General features: G+C 47.5%; 1 protein-coding gene across 2 annotated transcripts in view; it reads right to left on the reverse strand.

Annotated features, from left to right (window-relative positions):
- The window catches only part of NEGR1 (neuronal growth regulator 1), a 561,497-nt gene that overhangs the window by 304,079 nt on the left and 237,710 nt on the right, over positions 1-19,708 (reverse strand). For both annotated transcript variants that reach the window (XM_066597782.1, XM_066597781.1), the window contains exon 2: positions 18,854-19,086. In XM_066597782.1, coding sequence (XP_066453879.1) covers positions 18,854-19,086 — 233 coding nt within the window. The remainder of the gene's footprint in view (positions 1-18,853; positions 19,087-19,708) is intronic.

The raw sequence follows: 19,708 nt of genomic DNA on the forward strand, positions 1-19,708 counted from the left end.
ATAAATACAGTGCCAGAACCAAGCTTGGTTCATAAGCACAGCACCAGGACTAAGTTTAGTATATAAATACAGCACAAATCAACTAACATTGGCACCTCAGAACATCAGAGAAGAGGAGTCATAGCCAGGAAGAGGATGATTAAGACATTATTGCATCATCTGGCCACATAAACATCAGGGGGCAATCTTCCCCAGCCTACATCCGCCTGGTATCCCCGACAAGTTGGTAGCAGGGCGCTGTGCAACTGCAGAGGTCACGAGTAGAGATGAGCGAACGTACTCGTCCGAGCTTGATATTCGTGCGAATATTAGGGTGTTCGGGATGCTCGTTACTCGTAACGAGTACCACGCGGTGTTCCGGTTACTTTCAGTTTCCTCTCTGAGACGTTAGCGCGCTTTTCTGGCCAATTGAAAGACAGGGAAGGCATTACAACTTCCCCCTGTGACGTTCAAGCCCTATACCACCCCCCTGCAGTGAGTGGCTGGGGAGATCTGATGTCACCGAGTATAAAAATCGGCCCCTCCCGCGGCTCGCCTCAGATGCCTTGTGAGTTAGCTGAGGGAAAGTACTATCGTGCTGGTGCTGCTGTAGGGAGAGCGTTAGGAGTCAGTGTAGGCTTCAAGAACCCCAACGGCCCTTCTCAGGGCCACATCTACTAGTGTGCAGTACTGTGTTAGCACTGTATTTTTTTTTTTTTTTCAAAATTGGATCTGCAGAGCATTGCACCCTGCAATAGGGACAGAAGTGGTGGTTAGGCAGGGAGAGTGTTAGCAGTGAGTGTAGGCTTCAAGAACCCCAACGGTCCTTTCTAGGGCCACATCTATCCGTGTGCAGTACTGTCCAGGCTGCTGTTAGCAGTGTTGCATTTTTTTTTTTTTCCTCAAAACCGGCTGTGCAGACCATTGCACCCGGCATTAATACTACAGGGATAGAATTGTGTAGGCAGGGCCAGAAGACATTTATTGTTCATTGAATAGACGCAGTGTGGCTTGTCCTTTGAAAAACAAGGGAAAAAATTCTATTTTGCCTGCCTCTGACAGTCCTCAGGGCTCTGGGTACGTGTGTGCTGCATGCAGAACGTTAAAAAAATCAGACGCAGCCAGCTACGTTTTACTGCAGGCTTGCGCCAATTTTTTTCCTGCATGGGAAATCCCTGATCTGCTGTAGCCAATAACTTTGCATCACTGCAGTTCTCTGACACATTTGCAGGGCCACAACACAGTTATTAAACTTAGTAGTATTCATTGAATACACGCAGTGTGGCTTGTCCTTTGAAAAACAAGGGAAAAAATTCTATTTTGGCTGCAGGCTCGCGCCAATTTCTTTCCTGGCTTGGAAATCACTGGTAATACAGCATGCTGAGGGGTAGGGGTAGGCCTAGAGGACGTGGACGCGGCTGAGGACGCGTAGGCCCAAGTGAGGGTGTGTGCACAGGCCGAGCTCCTGATCCAGGTGTGTCGCAGCCGACTGCTGCGCGATTAGGAGAGAGGCACGTTTCTGGCGTCCCCACATTCATCGCCCAATTAATGGGTCCACGTGGTAGACCTTTATTAGAAAATGAGCAGTGTGAGCAGGTCCTGTCCTGGATGGCAGAAAGTGCTTCAAGCTAGCTATCATCCACCCACAGTTCTGCGCCGTCCAGTGCTGCAAATCCGAATCCTCTGTCTGCTGCTCCTCCTTCCTCCCAGCCTCCTCACTCCACTACAATGACACATGCTCAGGAGCGGGAAGACTCCCAGGAACTGTTCTCGGGCCCCTGCTCAGATTGGGCAGCAGTGGTTCCTCTCCCACCAGAGGAGTTTATCGTCACTGATGCACAACCATTGGAAAGTTCCCGGGGTCCGGGGGATGAGGCTGGGGACTTCCGGCAACTGTCTCAAGACCTTTCAGTGGGTGAGGAGGACGATGACGATGAGACACAGTTGTCTTGAAGTGAGGTAGTAGTAAGGGCAGTAAGTCCGAGGGAGGAGCACACAGAGGATTCGGAGGAAGAGCAGCAGGACGATGAGGTGACTGACCCCACCTGGTGTGCAACGCCTACTTAGGACAGGTCTTCAGAGGGGCAGGCAAGGGCAGCAGCAGGGCAGGTTGCAAGAGGCAGTGCGGTGGCCAGGGGTGGAGGCAGGGCCAGACCGAATAATCCACCAACTGTTTCCCAAAGCGCACCCTCGCGCCATGCCACCCTGCAGAGGTCGAGGTGCTCTAAGGTCTGGCAGTTTTTCACAGAGACACCTGACAACCGACGAACAGTGGTGTGCAACCTTTGTCGCGCCAAGATCAGCCGGGGAGCCACCACCAACAGCCTCACCACCACCAGCATGCGCAGACATATGATGGCCAAGCACCCCACAAGGTGGGACGAAGGCCGTTCACTGCCTCCGGTTTGCACCGCTGCCTCTCCCCCTGTGCCCCAACCTGCCACTGAGATCCAACCCCCCTCTCAGGACACAGGCACTACCGTCTCCTGGCCTGCACCCACACCCTCACCTCCGCTGTCCTCGGCCCCATCCACCAATGTCTCGCACCGCACAGTCCAGCCGTCGCTAGCGCAAGTGTTGGAGCGCAAGCGCAAGTACGCCGCCACGCACCCGCACGCTCAATCGTTAACCGTCCACATAGCCAAATTTATCAGCCTTGAGATGCTGCCGTATAGGGTTGTGGAAACGGAGGCTTTCAAAGCTATGATGGCGGCGGCGGCCCCGCGCTACTCAGTTCCCAGTCGCCACTACTTTTCCCGATGTGCCGTCCCAGCCCTGCACGACCACGTCTCCTGCAACATTGTACGCGCCCTCACGAATGCGGTTAGTGGCAAGGTCCACTTAACTACGGACACGTGGACAAGCACAGGCGGGCAGGGCCACTACATCTCCCTGACGGCACATTGGGTGAATTTAGTGGAGGCTGGGACAGAGTCAGAGCCTGGGACCGCTCACGTCCTACCCACCCCCAGAATTGCGGGCCCCAGCTCGGTGCTGGTATCTGCGGCGGTGTATGCTTCCTCCACTAAAGCACCCTCCTCCTCCTCCTCCTCCTCAACCTCTGTCTCGCAATCTAGATGTGTCAGCAGCAGCAGGACGTCGCCAGCAGTCGGTGTCGCGCGGCATGGCAGCACAGCGGTGGGCAAGCGTCAGCAGGCCGTGCTGAAACTACTCAGCTTAGGAGATAGGAGGCACACGGCCCACGAACTGCTGCAGGGTCTGACAGAGCAGACCGACCATTGGCTTGCGCCGCTGAGCCTCCAACCGGGCATGGTCGTGTGTGACAACGGCCGTAACCTGGTGGCGGCTCTGCAGCTCGGCAGCCTCACGCACGTGCCATGCCTGGCCCACGTCTTTAATTTGGTGGTTCAGCGCTTTCTGAAAAGCTACCCACGCTTGTCAGACCTGCTCGTAAAGGTGCGCCGGCTCTGCGCACATTTCCGCAAGTCCCACACGGACGCTGCCACCCTGCGCACCCTGCAACATCGGTTTAATCTGCCAGTGCACCGACTGCTGTGCGACGTGCCCACACGGTGGAACTCTACGCTCCACATGTTGGCTAGGCTCTATGAGCAGCGTAGAGCTATAGTGGAATACCAACTCCAACATGGGCGGCGCAGTGGGAGTCAGCCTCCTCAATTCTTTTCAGAAGAGTGGGCCTGGTTGGCAGACATCTGCCAGGTCCTTCGAAACTTTGAGCAGTTTACCCAGGTGGTGAGCGGCGATGCTGCAATCATTAGCGTCACCATTCCTCTGCTATGCATCTTGAGAAGTTCCCTGCAAACCATAAAGGCAGCCGCTTTGCGCTCGGAAACAGAGCCGGGGGAAGACAGTATGTCGCTGCATAGTCAGAGCACCCTCCTGTCTATATCTCAGCGCGTTCAGGAGGAGGAGGAGGAGCATGAGGAGGATGAGGAGGAGGGGGAAGAGACAGCTTGGCCCACTGCTGACGGTACCCATGCTGCTTGCCTGTCATCCTTTCAGCGTGTATGGCCTGAGGAGGAGGAGGATGATCCTGAAAGTGATCTTCCTAGTGCGGACAGCCATGTGTTGCGTACAGGTACCCTGGCACACATGGCTGACTTCATGTTAGGATGCCTTTCTCGTGACCCTCGCGTTACACGCATTCTGGCCACTACGGATTACTGGGTGTACACACTGCTCGACCCACGCTATAAGGAGAACCTTCCCACTCTCATTCCCGAAGAGGAAAGGGGTTCGAGAGTGTTGCTATACCACAGGACCCTGGTGGACAAGCTGATGGTAAAATTCCCATCCGACAGCGCTAGTGGCAGAAGGCGCAGTTCCGAGGGCCAGGTAGCAGGGGAGGTGCGGAGATCGAGCAGCATGTATAGCCCAGGCAGTGCAACAGTCTTTAAGGGCCTGGACAGCTTTATGGCTCCCCAGCAAGACTGTGTCACCGCTCCCCAGTCAAGGCTGAGTCGGCGGGAGCACTGTAAAAGGATGGTGAGGGAGTACGTAGCCGATCGCACGACCGTCCTCCGTGACGCCTCTGCCACCTACAACTACTGGGTGTCGAAGCTGGACACGTGGCCTGAACTAGCGCTGTATGCCCTGGAGGTGCTTGCTTGTCCTGCGGCTAGCGTCTTGTCGGAGAGGGTGTTTAGTGCGGCTGGGGGAATCATCACTGATAAGCGTACCCGCCTGTCAACCGACAGTGCCGACAGGCTTACACTCATCAAGATGAACAAAGCCTGGATTTCCCCAGACTTCTGTTCTCCACCAGCGGACAGCAGCGATACCTAAACAATACGTAGGCTGCACCCGCGGATGGAAGCATAGTTCTCTCTCACCATCCAAAACGGGGACATTTCTGCTTCATCAATCTGTGTCTAATATTCCTCCTCCTCCTCCTCCTGCTACTCCTCCTGAAACCTCACGTAATCACGCTGAACGGGCAATTTTTCTTAGGGCCACAAGGCTCACTCATATAATTTTTCTAAACAATTTTTATATGTTTCAATGCTCTTAAAAGAGTTGGAACTTTAACTTGAAACAATTTTTCGTTAAACTGGGCTGCCTCCAGGCCTAGTTACCACTTAAGCCACATTAACCAAAGCGATTAATGGGTTTCACCTGCCATCTTGGTTGGGCATGGCCAATTTTTACTGAGGTACATTAGTACTGTTGGTACACCAATTTTTTTGGGCCCTCACCTACAGTGTAATCATAGCAATTTGTATGTTCTTCGCCTGCACTCATGGTACAGAAAGGTGTGTGGGGTTGGCCTACACTTTAGCTACATAAATGTAACTTGGGCCTTGGCTATACTGCAGCTACTGAAATGGAACTAAGACTGCGCTCCCACTATACTGCTGCTTTGGAATTGTTACTGGGGCCTGTCTTGAGTGCTACTATTACTGAAATGGAACTAATACTGTGCTCCCCCTATAATGCTGCTAGTGATATGTTAGTGGGGCCTGTCCTAATGCTACGGCTGAAATGTTACGAATTCTGGGCTCTGCCTATACCGCTGCTAATGGTATGTCTCTGGGGTGTGGAAACAGAGGCTTCCCAAAGACATGATGGCGGCGAGGCCATTTCCCACCAACGCGGTTACTGTTAAGGTGCATATAACCACGGACACGTGGAGAGGACACGTAGTGCCTCAAAAACATCCCCCTCCTCCTCCAACAATGAAAACATTCTTGGCAAATGCCTTTGCATTGGTTCGTCTGGTGGCAGTCCAAGAATTTCACCTTTACCGACACAACAAGAGAGCCCCCCCCACCATCTCCCCGCCACGGCCCACTTAATCCTGGCCACATTCCGAAAACCAACAAAATAAAACCGCGCTACTAGGTCCGCAGTCACCACCACATTACCACCAACGCGGTTACTGTTAAGGTACATATTACCAGTCTGACTGGGGCATACAGACACCTTGACAGAATGAATAGTGTGTGGCACATAGGTTCCCCATTGCTATGCCCACGTGTGCAGCTCCTGATGGCGGTGGCACAGGATTGGATTTCTCATTGCTTCTGTACAGCATTGTGGGCTATCGCCCCACCACTTTTAAAGAGGGTCGCTGCCTAGCCGTGCCAACCCTCTGCAGTGTGTGCCTGCAGTTCCTCCTCATGGCAGACGCACTTATAAATAGACATGAGGGTGGTGTGGCATGAGGGCAGCTGAAGGCTGCGCAGGGACAGTTTGGTGTGCGCTGTGGACACTGCGTCGTGCAGGGGGGAGGGGGGTTGGGCAGCATGTAACCCAGGAGAAGTGGCAGCGGAGTGTCATGCAGGCAGTGATTGTGCTTTGTTGGAGGTAGTGTGGTGCTTAGCTAAGGTATGCCATGCTAATGAGGGCTTTTCAGAAGTAAAAGTTTTTGGGAGGGGGGGGCCCCACTCTTGCCGGTATTGTGGCTTAATAGTGGGACCTGTGAACTTGAGATGCAGCCCAACATGTAGCCCCTCGCCTGCCCTATCCGTTTCTGTGTCGTTCCCATCACTTTCTTGAATTGCCTAGATTTTCACACATGAAAACCTTAGCGAGCATCGGCGAAATACAAAAATGCTCCGGTCGCCCATTGACTTCAATGGGGTTCGTTACTCGAAACGAACCCTCGAGCATCGCGATAAATTCGCCCCGAGTAACGAGCACCCGAGCATTTTGGTGCTCGCTCATCTCTAGTCACGAGTTGTTAAGGCTGGCCTTTCCCACACCTATTTCCAGGACATGAGTTCCCTGGTCCCTTTCCTACCGACACAATGGCTGCCCTTGTTGCATCCAGGTGGTAAATGAAAAGAGAGGAGGCAGCCATGCCATGTCTGCGGCTTTCTACATTCATGTCTTTGGGAGCCAAGGAGACAACCAAAGACTCTTAAAGGGATTTTACAATCCAGGTGCATGTAGCCCCTTATTATCTGCTGAAGGAACTGAATGCTTTCACATGGGGGTGGGATGCAGGCCCATGCACTTAACTAGGAAGTGCTGGAGAACTTGTTGGCGTGAAAGAGTAAGCTATGAGCGGGCAGACAGAAGTCTATGAGAGAGCGTGTGCCCGGTGGTCTGCAAATATCCCAACTCCTCCCCTTTCCCAATTTTCTCAGAAAACAATCTAAATAATAAATAAATATATTTGGTATTGCTGCATCCCCAAAAGCCCAAACTATCTAAGTATAATTTATCTTATGATAAATGCTTTGGAAAAAGAATTACATAATGCCATTTTGTGTCCCCCCCCCCCCCCCCCCCCCCCAAATCTTCCAAAAAAATTGGATGATAAAAAATCATTAAAGAGTCATATATAGCCAAAAAAGAAAGTCTCATATACACCCATTTTTTCCATTTCACCGCACTTAAAAGTACAAGTTTTCCAATACATTATGTGGTGCATTAAAGCAAACTTCTGATTCTGAGACAAGATTCTGTCCTGGGACTGCAGGGGGAAGTGGGATATATTTCCTGCAGTTGTCCAAGATGGCCACCAAATTTTCTAACTTCCTAGTACACACCATGCATTGTTCCCGATTGGCCAGAGCTGCTCATGTGATCAATGCTGGCCAATCAGAGTGAAGGTAAAGTGCATCAGTAGTCTCATATACTACCAACACATTGTGGGTATTACCGGTAGGTAGTCTGAAACTGCATTGGCCATTTTGGATTAAAAAAAACGAGACCCACAACTGGCAGATTAAAGGGCTGGCAAAGAAGAACAACTGCAGGTAATTTAACCCTCTTCCCCTCCTGTCCCGGGACAATACGTTTTTACTGAAGCTGAACAGTTGCTTTAAATGGGACTATAAAAAATACAAGTCATCTGGCAAAATACAAGCCTTCATACTGGTATGTTGCCAGAGAAAAAAAAAAGCTATGACTCTTGGAATGAGGGAATGAAGGAAAAAAAAATAAAAACTCCAAAAATCTCTGGTAGTTAAATGGTTAACGATAGTCATGCTGAATAAGTAACAAATAAATATAAATTGAACCAACTCGACAGAAGAAAACTTTATATCCAGTACTTTGTAATAACTGACTGCGCTCCCATGGGTGGGGCGATCCCACAACCCGCCCTACACTGGACACGGCGCCCCTTCTCTCCTGTACGGGGGTTTACCAAAGACAGACATGTTTGCATGGAAGGATATTAAGGAAATATGATGTCCGGCGCGGCGGATTTAATCTGCTTTCTTCCTGATGGCTTGGGCAGAGTGATAAGATGTCTCGGGGCTGGCAGTATAGGCGCCCTGTTCAGGTAGCGCGTTTGTGTATGGCGCCTTGTTCCTTTTATCTACTAAGTATACGGCTGTGTCCCCAGCAAATCTCATCCTTCATTTCAAGTCGAGCTGTTTGAGAATTATCTTATTAGTTCCACACTCTAAACTTGTAAAGCCAAACAGGGGAAAAAAATGAGACGCTGCGAGCCGGCGAAATCACTATTAATATTTGCAATTCATTGTGGAGACGTGTTAAACATGAGATATGTACATTATCAGGTGACACAAAGTGCATATTAACCAGCCACATGGCACCGCCGGGACCATTGTCTCTGTACGCTTCTTTTGTTCTCGAAAGGTGGAAAATTATATGTAAATCTGTGTCTGGAACAGTTTCCTATGTCCTTACCGCGCCTTGTATACACGACTGTGCGTACCATGGGCTTCCATGTACAGTTTTGGCCACTAATCATAATGGTGCAGAGATGGCAGTCACACCTGAGCCCTAGAACCTGGGCGCTCAGAAAGCCCGCTGTCATATAGGCAAACCTCCCAACTAGTGATCAGTGGACTCTTCAAAAGTAGGAGGAAGATGAGAAAGAAGGAGGAAGAGGAGGAAGAGAAGGAGGAGGAGGAGGAGAAAGAAGAGGAAGAGAAGGAGGGGGAAGAGGAGGAGAAGAAGGAAGAGGAGGAGGAGAAAGAAGAGGAAGAGCAGGAGGAGTAAGAGGAGGAGAAGAAGGAGGAGGAGAAAAAAGAGGAAGAGAAGGAGGAGGAGGAGGAGGAGAAAGAGAAGGAGGAGGAAGAGGAGGAGAAGGAGGAAGAGGAGGAGAAAGAAGAGGAGGAGGAAGAAGTGTAGAAGGAGGAAGAGGAAGAAGAGAAAAAAGAGGAGAAAGGGGATGAATACGAAAAAGAAAAGGAAGGGTAAAAGGAGAAGCAGGAGGAGAAGAAGAATTTTGTGTTTGTGTTTGGATGAACATCTGGAAATTCGAGATCGTAATAAACCTTTAGCAAAGTTGGACTCTATCGGTTTGCTCAACACCTAGTCCGAACCTTTAACAAGGAAAAGACAGACGCCTTTTAGTTGCAATCTTTTGCACATTAGGCCGCACATCTTTTGTGTCTTCTCACAGTGATATTGCCCCTCAGTGAATGATCTACAGATTTGACCTGTAACATCGACAGCCGAGAAAGAAAAATCTAAGTTTAGTATCAACAGGAAGATGCAGTGAAGTTTCCTCCTGATCCCGTCATTTCCGCGGCTCGATAATGACTGGAAACATCTCCTGATAGGCATAAAGAGCCAAGGTGTTGAGTTTGGGATCTTATAAGTCTCCAGAGACTGAGATAAAGCAGATGACTCCAAACAGCATGCAGTGGTATTACTCATAATGATGCGTGCCCATCTACAGCGTGTTGACACATTTCGTGTCACACCTGCTCACCCATACTGCTGCTCATTAAACATGCAAGCTGGCATTTGACAAACTTCAAGCAGACATGTTATCTAATTGTGCTTCACACGTGAGGGCGTGAGCGAGATACATAGATGTATCTACCGGGGAGATAAACATCAAGAAGGAAAACATCTGCTAATACAGACGAGGTCCATTATCTATCTATCTCATATCTATCTATCTATCTATCTATCTATCTATCTATCTATCTATCTATCTATCTATCTCATATCAATCTATCTATCTTTCTATCTATCTATCTCATATCTTTCTATCTATCTATCTCATATCTATCTATCTATCTACCTCATATCTATCTATCTACCTCATATCTATCTATCTATCTACCTCATATCTATCTATCTATCTATCTATCTATCTATCTATCTATCTATCTAACTCATATCTATCTATCTATCTCATATCTATCTATCTATCTATCTATCTCATATCTATATATCTATCTACCTCATATCTATCTATCTACCTCATATCTATCTATCTATCTATCTATCTACCTCATATCTATCTATCTATCTATCTATCTATCTATCTATCTATCTATCTATCTATCTATCTATCTACCCCATATCTATCTATCTATCTCATATCTATCTACCCCATATCTATCTATCTCATATCTATCTATCTATCTCATATCTACCAACTACATGTTGGTTCTTGGCATCTGACAACCTGCTCAGAGATGAATTTCCCATCAGAAACAAGAGCCATGTAGACTGGCCCGGAGTAAATTAGTGTTAGGTCCATGTTATGCTGTAGACGTGAGAGATGGTGCAGTGGTCTCCACGTAGTTCTGTGACAAATGAAGGAAATACATCTCCTCATTCTGTATTGTTTACTCTATTTGTCTATGTATGTATCTTACAGCTAAACACAGTTAATTGCATAAAACACATCTTTTGTGGCGGTGATATCTGTAGTTCCGGGTGAAGAATGGCCATGTTGCTGTGGGAGCACCACGGTAGTAGGGCAACTTGGCGGCAATGGAGATGCAAGATTCTATGAATGAAAGGCTCCTGAGATGGAAATATTATACGGGGCCTGTAGGTGCATAAAAGGTGCGATCGCATTCAAAGAGATTAGTATCCTACATAGGTGCAAAGCGGAGGCATTAAAAGTATCAGAGGGCCCCATAGCAAAACCTGTAAGGGGCCCCCATGCTGCAATGATCACTATTATCACTGAGTATGATGAAGAAATGGAAAGCTCTTTATGACCTTCGTTTTTGCCTTTCCCCTCATTGGGATTTCAGTTCTCCACACCCCACTCATCTCCTTTCCCTTGACCTCACTTGAATGGTGCAGGCATTTTGGCTTCTCCAGCTGGTATGCCTGGTAGTTAAAGAGGAAATAGTGAAAATTCTAGGGCTCTGCATTGATCCTCCTGTGGGTGCTATTCAATGAGAGTGCAATAGTTTGTAGAGAGGACAGAGGCTGTAAGTGCCGTTTCAAAAGGCCCTTGTGTCACTGGACAAAGTAACTCAAGATCGGCTGAAGGGAGTATCTAGACCCTTCCTATCTCAAGCAACAAACTGTAAGTTGGGCCAACCTCAACACAAGTAATAAGTGTGCACACTGGCAGGGACTAGATCAAACACACAATTGTCCCGTTGCTTACGGGAATGCCGCAGCAAGTATTAATAATTAAAGGGAAATAGCTTGCAGGTTGTGGAAGAGACTAAACGCAATGCATCCGCACGAATCCTTGGCGTACGGACACAGTGTTCAGTCACACTGTAATAGTAAAGTGATAACATCCCTCAGAAGGACTGTATATTGTACCACGTAAACTGTATTTCAAGGTTATGGGAATCATTTTTCCAAAGTATTGTTAATACTGTTTTCTAAAGTACATTGTTACCTTATGGCCTTCATTGAGTATTATTCAGAGAAGCGTTCTTAAATAATATTATGCGTATATTTTGGATAACTCTGTTGGCTCCATCGTATCTTGAAATAAGCACCGCGCATCACCTCCCGCGACACAGATATAACAAACCTGGGATGTTACTATTGCAGAAGGTCCAAAAGGTGTTATTTTCCTTGATGGGCTGTAGGTTGGGTTGTCCCTAGTGAATATTAGTATTGCCTGAACTCCCCATCCTATCCTGATTCGTCTGCAATGGGGGCCTCAATGCAAAACTCAACATCTAACGCCTGATTTAGAAATATCTTTACCCAACGGTAGAACATATACGTTTCAACAAGCTTTATGTACAAAAACTAAAATTGCAAAAATAAACATGGCGGCACTTTTCAAGTATTTTGGATTTCTATCTATAGCACAAAGAAATACCTCTCATCTAATAAAACCGAGATCAGGTAAAGCCGGTTCAGAATGAAGACGACATCATGTTGTTTAGGGGACACACCAGACCGCTGTTTGTGATCCAGACGCAATCATCTCATTTCCTATTGGCAAACGGTTCATTTCATATATGCTACATAACGGTGGTTTGTTCATCATAAATCCGAGTCCAACCCAGGTCTGGACAATCTCATTATAATAACCACCAAGGTTCAGTCAGAGAGGAAACATTGATTATGCTTTCATGCCAGAGGTTCTTAATTGGCACTATGAGCCAAGGTTGGTTGCCAGCCATAGACAATCAGAGTGGTAGAGGAATAAATCACATCTCCGCAGGGTTATTGTCAGAGATTCTTTAGAATAAAATGATATCGAATATATTAAGCAACCAGTTTTTATATGACCGTGATGCACAAACGCTTCTGGTTGGGTTGGGAAGAGCTAGGGTTGGTTACATGAGGAGTTGTTGTGTTCCTGGTATAGAACTATCTTATGGCTGTGTATCTATAACTGTAATTAACACCCTTTTGGTATAGAACCCTCCCTTCACGCCAACAGCTTGGAGCAGCGATGGCCATACAAGTTCGTCATCACCTACCAGTTGATGTCTACTGAGGAGTAGCCTAAAGTTCGTGGTCTCTGATATACAGTAATGAAGGGGGGTACAGTTTATTGCTATTTAATGATAGTATGATGCCACTGTCTTTGTAATGGTACTGTGAGTACATACTGGAAGCGACCTCCTCCTGGTATGATTGGGGCATATTATCCAGGAAGTCATCCACCATCATCTGCAGGAGATTCAGGAACCTCTTTAAAAATATGCTTTAACATAGGGCGTACTACCAGAGCTTACATTTCTTTACTCCGGTCATAAATATGGTACCATGGGACTTAGTGATATGTGGTAAGCGGATTTCTGCTTCTCACATGCTACTCTTCAACTTTGCAGTTGCGCTAAGCCCACTATCTCTTACATGGCCACAAGACAACATTGAAATCTATGTTCCAGGGCCCCCAGGGGTCCATGAACGATCGTGTAGAATAGCCATACCTTCCTACACAAGTACACTGCTGTTACTTCAATATAGGACACTAGTACTTCTCCCACCCCTTTTAGATGCTCTCCTTGGGGAGAGACAATGCCATCCCCCGAACCACTCACCTACTAGGTATCTCCACACACTTTATGGGTGCTCTGCTTAAGGAGAGACGACACCCAGAGGGTGACCCATATCTGATACGTAGAACATGTAGCTGCTATGGGGCACTTGGACATTGGGACCCCAGTACAAGTTGGCTAAAGGTTCCTGGAGTAGTACATACAAACAGCAGCGTTCATAGAGGAGATGGGACCCATGGCAAAAACTGAAATGGACCCTACATTATGGTGTCCACTTATACCACCCAGAACAGGACTCTATATGTAAGCCCCTCACAGACATGTCATCCATGTTTTTTGCACACCCATTGACTTCAATGGGTGATTGTTATCCAAGAAATCGGACCAGAATAGGACTTGCTGTGATTTTTTACACGCACCACTGGTCCATGGAAAAAAAAAACAGATGACTGCATGATCGGATTGACTATAATGGGTTAGTGTACTGCCATGTGCGGTCTGTTGCACATACGAAAAGCACACATGGCCTAAGAAACACTTGCGTGAATATGTGATGGCACATGACTACACCGAGTTCGTGCTGCGTGTGCTGGACACCAATGTCCCCTTTAAAAGGTAAAGAATGAGTGACCAGTCAATAACATAAATAACCCCTAATGCTCCTATATGAATACCGATAGTAAATTATATGCAAAATATAGTTCTCATTGAATCATAAAGTCATAAAAGACCTATAATACCGTATCAGAGAGTCCAAAGTTGGCGAGCTTCTTTTCATTCTCCTTTAAGCTAATTCCAGTAGGAATTTATCATCAAAATGCTCCCTAAAAGTTTGTGTTTTTTACTCTTAAATTAACTGCCGCCTAGAATTAAATACAGCGTGTAACGGCGTACGGCGTGCTGGGACACAGCGGGGCGCGGGTTTACAATACAACCTACTAGAAAATGGCAGCTCTAAATAGTAACTTGCATTTGGGATGGATTGAGTTTTGATTTCACCATCTCATTAAAAAGTCTCCATCGTTACAAAGTGTAACTTTTAGAACTACTGGAAACGTCTACAGTTTAGAATGATCCCCTGAAGATATTGCAGCTAATCGAGGAATCAATCATTAAGTGTCTCTGCTGGGAGAGATGGGGTATATCAATGGCAAAACAAAAATAAGCAAAAGGAAACACAGTCATTAGTAAATGAAGTCTGTGAAGATCAGATCCTGAAGAGATGAGTCTGTAGGAGCACTAATGCTGCATTATGAAATATTACAAACACGCCATTATTCTGGGCTGCTGGGGAACCATGCCTCGCTTACGAGCATTCAGTGTGGCGTAGTATATAGAGGAGCTGTCGGCTGCCATGTGTGGTGTAGTATATAGAGGAGCTGTCGGCTGCCATGTGCGGTGTAGTATATAGAGGAGCTGTTGGCTCTCTTGTGTGGTATAATATATAAAGGAGCTGTCAGCTCCTCTGTGTGGTGTAGTATATAGAGCAGCTGTCGGCTCTCCTGTGTGGTATAGTATATAGAGCAGCTGTCGGCTCTCCTGTGTGGTGTTGTATATAGAGCAGCTGTCGGCTTTCCTGTGTAGTGTAGTATATAGAGCAGCTGTCGGCTCTCCTGTGTGGTGTAGTATATAGAGCAGCTGTCGGCTCTCCTGTGTGGTGTAGTATAGAGAGTTGCTGTTGGCTCTCCTGTGTGGTGTAGTATATAGAGGAGCTGTCAGCTCTCCTGTGGTGTAGTATATAGGGCTTGTCGGCTCTCCTCTGTGGTGTAGTATATACAGGAGCTGTCGGCTTTCCTGTGTGGTGTAGTATATAGAGGAGCTGACGGCTATCCTGTGCGGTGTAGTATATAGGGGAGCTGTCACCTCTCCCGTGTGGTGTAGTATATAGAGGAGCTGTCGGCTCTCCTGTGCGGTGTAGTATATAGAGGAGCTGTCACCTCTCCTGTGTGGTGTAGTATATAGAGAAGCTGTCACCTCTCCTGTGTGATGTAGTATATAGAGAAGCTGTCGGCTATCCAGTGCGGTGTAGTATATAGAGGAGCTGTCAGCTGCCATGTGTGGTGTAGTATATAGAGGAGCTGTCGGCTCTGCTGTGTGGTGTAGTACATAGAGGAGCTGTTGGCTCTCGTGTGTGGTGTAGTATATAGAGGAGCTGTCGGCTCTCCTGTGTGGTGTAGTATATAGAGGAGCTGTCGACTCTGCTGTGTGGTAGTAGTATATAGAGCAGCTGTTGGCTCTCCTGTGAGGTGTAGTATATAGAGCAGCTGTTGGCTCTCCTGTGTGGTGTAGTATATGGAGGAGCTGTCGGCTCTCCTGTGTGGTGTAGTATATAGAGCAGCTGTTGGCTCTCCTGTGTGGTGTAGTATATAGAGAAGCTGTCGGCTCTCCTATGCGGTGTAGTATACAGAGGAGCTGTCGGCTCTCCTGTGCGGTGTAGTATATACAGTAGCTGTAGGTTCTCCTGTGTGGTGTAGTATATAGAGGAGTTTTTGGCTCTCCTGTGTGGTGTAATATATAGAGGAGCTGTCGGCTCTCCTGTGTGGTGTAGTATACAGCAAAGCTGTAGGCTCTCCTGTGCAGTGTAGTATATACAGAAGCTTTTGGTTCTCCTGTGTGGTGTAGTATATAGAGGAGCTGTTGGCTGTCCTGTGCGGTGTAGTATATAGAGGAGCTGTTGGCTCTCCCATGTGGTGTAGTATATTTAGGAGCTGTAGGCTCTCCTGTGTGGTGTGGTATATAGCAGAGCTGTTGGCTTTCCTGTGTGGTGTAGTATATAGAGGAGCTGTCAGCTCAACTGTGTGGTGTAGTATATAGAGCAGCTGTCGGCTCTCCTGTGTGGTGTAGTATATAGAGGAGCTGTCGGCTCAACTGTGTGGTGTAGTATATAGAGCAGCTGTCGGCTCTCCTGTGAGGTGTAGTATATAGAGGAGCTGTCGGCTCAACTGTGTGGTGTAGTATATACAGGAGCTGTTGGCTTTTCTGCGTGGTGTAGTATATAGAGGAGCTGATGTCTCCACTGTGTGGTGTAGTATATAGAGGAGCTGTTGGCTCTCCTGTGGGGTGTAGTATATAGAAGAGCTGTTGGTTCTCCTGTATGGTATAATATATAGATGAGCTGTTGGTTCTCCTGTGTGGTGTAGTATACAAAGAAGCAGTCGGCTATGCTGTGTGGTGTAGTATATGAGGAGCTGTCGGCTCTCCTGTGTGGTGTAGTATATAGAGGAGCTGTCGGCTCTCCTGTGTGGTGTAGTATATAGAAGAGCTATTGGCTCTCCTGTGGAGTGTAGTATATAGAAGAGCAGTTGCTTCTCCTGTGTGGTGTAGTATATAGATGAGTGGTTGGTTCTCCTGTGTGGTGCAGTATACAGAGAAGCAGTCGGCTATGCTGTGTGGTGTAGTATATAAGGAGCTGTCGGCGCTCCTGTGCAGTGTAGTATATAAAAGGGCTGTCAGCTCTTCTGTGTGGTGTAGTATATAGAGCAGCTGTCGGCTATCCTGTGTGGTGTAGTATATAGAGGAGCTGTCGGCTCTCCTGTGTGGTGGAGTATATAGAGGAGCTGTCGGCTCTTCTGTGTGGTGTAGTATATAGAGCAGCTGTCGGCTATCCTGTGTGGTGTAGCATATTGAGGAGCTGTCGGCTATCCTTTGTGGTGTTGTATATAGAAGAGCTGTCGGCTCCTGTGTGCGGTGTAGCATATTGAGGAGCTGTCGGCTCTCCTGTGTGGTGTAGTATATAGAAGGGCTGTCGACTCTCCTGTGTGGTGTAGTATATAGAGGGGCTGTCGGCTCTCCTGTGTGGTGTATTATATAGAGGAGCAGTCGGCTCTCCTGTGTGGTGTAATATATAGAGAAGCTGTCGACACCCCTGTGTGGTGTAGTATATAAAGCAGCTGTCGGCTCTCCTGTGCGGTGTAGTATATAAACAAGCTGTCAGCTCTCCTGTGTAGAGTAGTATATAGAGGAACCGTTGCCTCTCTTGTTTGGTGTAGTATATATAGGAGCTGTCGGCTCTCCTGTGTGGTGCAGTATATAGGGAAGCTGTCAGCTCTCCTGTGCAGTGTAGTATATAGGGCAGCTCTCGGCTCTCCTGTGCGGTGTAGTATATAGAGGAACTGTCAGCTCTCCTGTGTGGTGTAGTATATAGAGAAGCTGTCAGCTTTCCTGTGTGGTGTAGCATATAGAGCAGTTGTCAGCTCTCCTGTGTGGTGTAGTATATAGAGGAGCTGTCAGCTCTCCTGTGTGGTGTAGTATATAGAGAAGCTGTTGGTTCTCCTGTGTGGTGTAGTATATAGAAGAGCTGTCGGGTCTCCTGTGCGGAGTAGTATATAGAAGAGCTACCGGCTCTACTGTGTGGTGTAGTATATATAGGAGCTGACGTCTCTCCTGTGTAGTGTAGTATATAGAGGAGCTGACGGCTCTCCTGTGTGGTGTAGTATATATAGGAGCTGACATCTCTCCTGTGTAGTGTAGTATATAAAGGAGCTGTCGGCTCTCCTGTGCGGTGTAGTATATAGAGCAGCTGTCGGCTCTCCTGTGTGGTGTAGTATATAGAGCAGCTGTCGGCTCTCCTGTGTGGTGTAGTATATAGAGCAGCTGTCGGCTCTCCTGTGTGGTGTAGTATATAGAGGAGCTGTGGGTTCTCCTGCGTGGTGTAGTATATAGAGCAGCTGTCGGCTCCCCTGTGTGGTGTAGTATATGCAGCAGCTGTCAGCTCTCCTGTGTGGTGTAGTACATAGAGGAGCTGTCGGCTCTCCGGTGTGGTGTAGTATATAGAGGAGCTGTTGGCTGTCCTGTTTGGTGTAGTATATAGAGCAGCTGTCGGATCTCCTGTGTGGTGTAGTATATAGAGGAGCTGTTGGCTGTCCTGTTTGGTGTAGTATATAGAGCAGCTGTCAGCTCTCCTGTGTGGTGTAGTACATAGAGGAGCTGTCGGCTCTCCGGTGTGGTGTAGTATATAGAGGAGCTGCCGACTCTCCTGTATGGTGTAGTATATAGAGGAGCTGTCGGCTCTCCTGTGTGGTGTAGTACATAGAGGAGCTGTTGGCTCTCCGGTGTGGTGTAGTATATAGAGGAGCTGTTGGCTGTCCTGTTTGGTGTAGTATATAGAGCAGCTGTGGGCTCTCCTGTGTGGTGTAGTATATAGAGGAGCTGTCGGCTCTCCTGTGTGGTGTAGTACATAGAGCAGTTGTCAGCTCTCCTGTGCGGTGTAGTATACAGAGGAGCTGTCGGCTCTCCTGTGCGGTGTAGTACATAGAGGAGCTGTTGGCTGTCCTGTGTGGTGTAGTATATAGAGCAGCTGTGGGCTCTCCTGTGTGGTGTAGTATACAGAGGAGCTCTCGGCTCTCCTGTGCGGTGTAGTATATAGAGGAGCTGTTGGCTGTCCTGTGTGGTGTAGTATATAGAGCAGCTGTCGGATCTCCTGTGTGGTGTAGTACATAGAGGAACTGTCGGTTGTCCTGTGTCGTTTAGTATTAAATACCAGTTTTCACACCAGAATCAGACGCCACTTTGGGGCACTTTTTCCACTTGTATGGAGCCCTTTTTGCATCTGGCACAGTTAGACATCTGGCATGAAAAGTGATGTGCTGAATCTTAGTAACTATCCCCGAGAAAGCTTTGGGCTCAGTCCTGGTATCCGTTTCCGTAGCTGCTGATCATATGATAACCCTCCTTATAGACCTGCCGGTAAACCTCCCTCAGGGGGTATCAGTGCACAAACAAGACAATTAACAAACTGCTACTTCTGTACATTATTCTACAGGTTCAGCAATGCATCCAGCACTTACCCTGGACAGTGAGATGAATTTGCATTGTCCTGGGACTATGCTCAGTCTGAACCGAGCAGGTATACGGCCCGTCATCAAAAATGTCCACCTTTTGTATCTGCAGGCTGTACTCCTTTTTGGTTGCCGTTGCTATTGAAACTCTGGGGTCCACTGACCACTTGTCGTTCCCCGCAAAAATAATACTGGAGCGATTCAACCAGGCTCCCTTTGAAGCACCGTCTTCCAAGAAGCATCTGGAGATAATAAGACAAAAGATAACAAATATACTAAGTAAGCCGTAAAGTGTAGCGGAGGGAATCTGGCAAGTTACAGTATAACAAGGTCACGAGGTCTGCAATGAAAGTGTCTAATAAACCGTACAGGACCAATATAGAAGGAAAACAGGTCATAGATGGGGATCCAATTTTGCATACAAGCTACGGATAAAGAGGAAAACCTGATAAACCGCGTCACTATCACCACGGTCTTTTTGAACTACGCCATTTTGGATTCAAGAAAATTAGGTGTGTGATATATCAAACTTCATTAAAGACAATGTAAATGATGACATTCTCTGAAGCAGAACGCCTTGAGATCCTCCCTGTGTCATCTGAATGAAGCACAGTGTCAGCGCTGCAGATTTAAACCAACGGCACCCAACCAGACCTCCCATTACCCGCAGTGCAGTTGCCAGATTCTTTCCAAATCCCCAAAATAGATTCTGTCGCTGATAAACCAAAATCTGGATGACCAAAAACCATTTCCGATGAATGAGCTCAGGGCAGCGGTTGCCGTGCGTTTTCTTTTAATACTCTATTTTTAATTTTTTTCTAAGTATATAAAAAAAATTCTAGTTATTTTTACATTTATTCTCTG

This window comes from Eleutherodactylus coqui, chromosome 3 (genome assembly GCF_035609145.1).
Source record: "Eleutherodactylus coqui strain aEleCoq1 chromosome 3, aEleCoq1.hap1, whole genome shotgun sequence".
Lineage (NCBI taxonomy): Eukaryota > Metazoa > Chordata > Amphibia > Anura > Eleutherodactylidae > Eleutherodactylus > Eleutherodactylus coqui.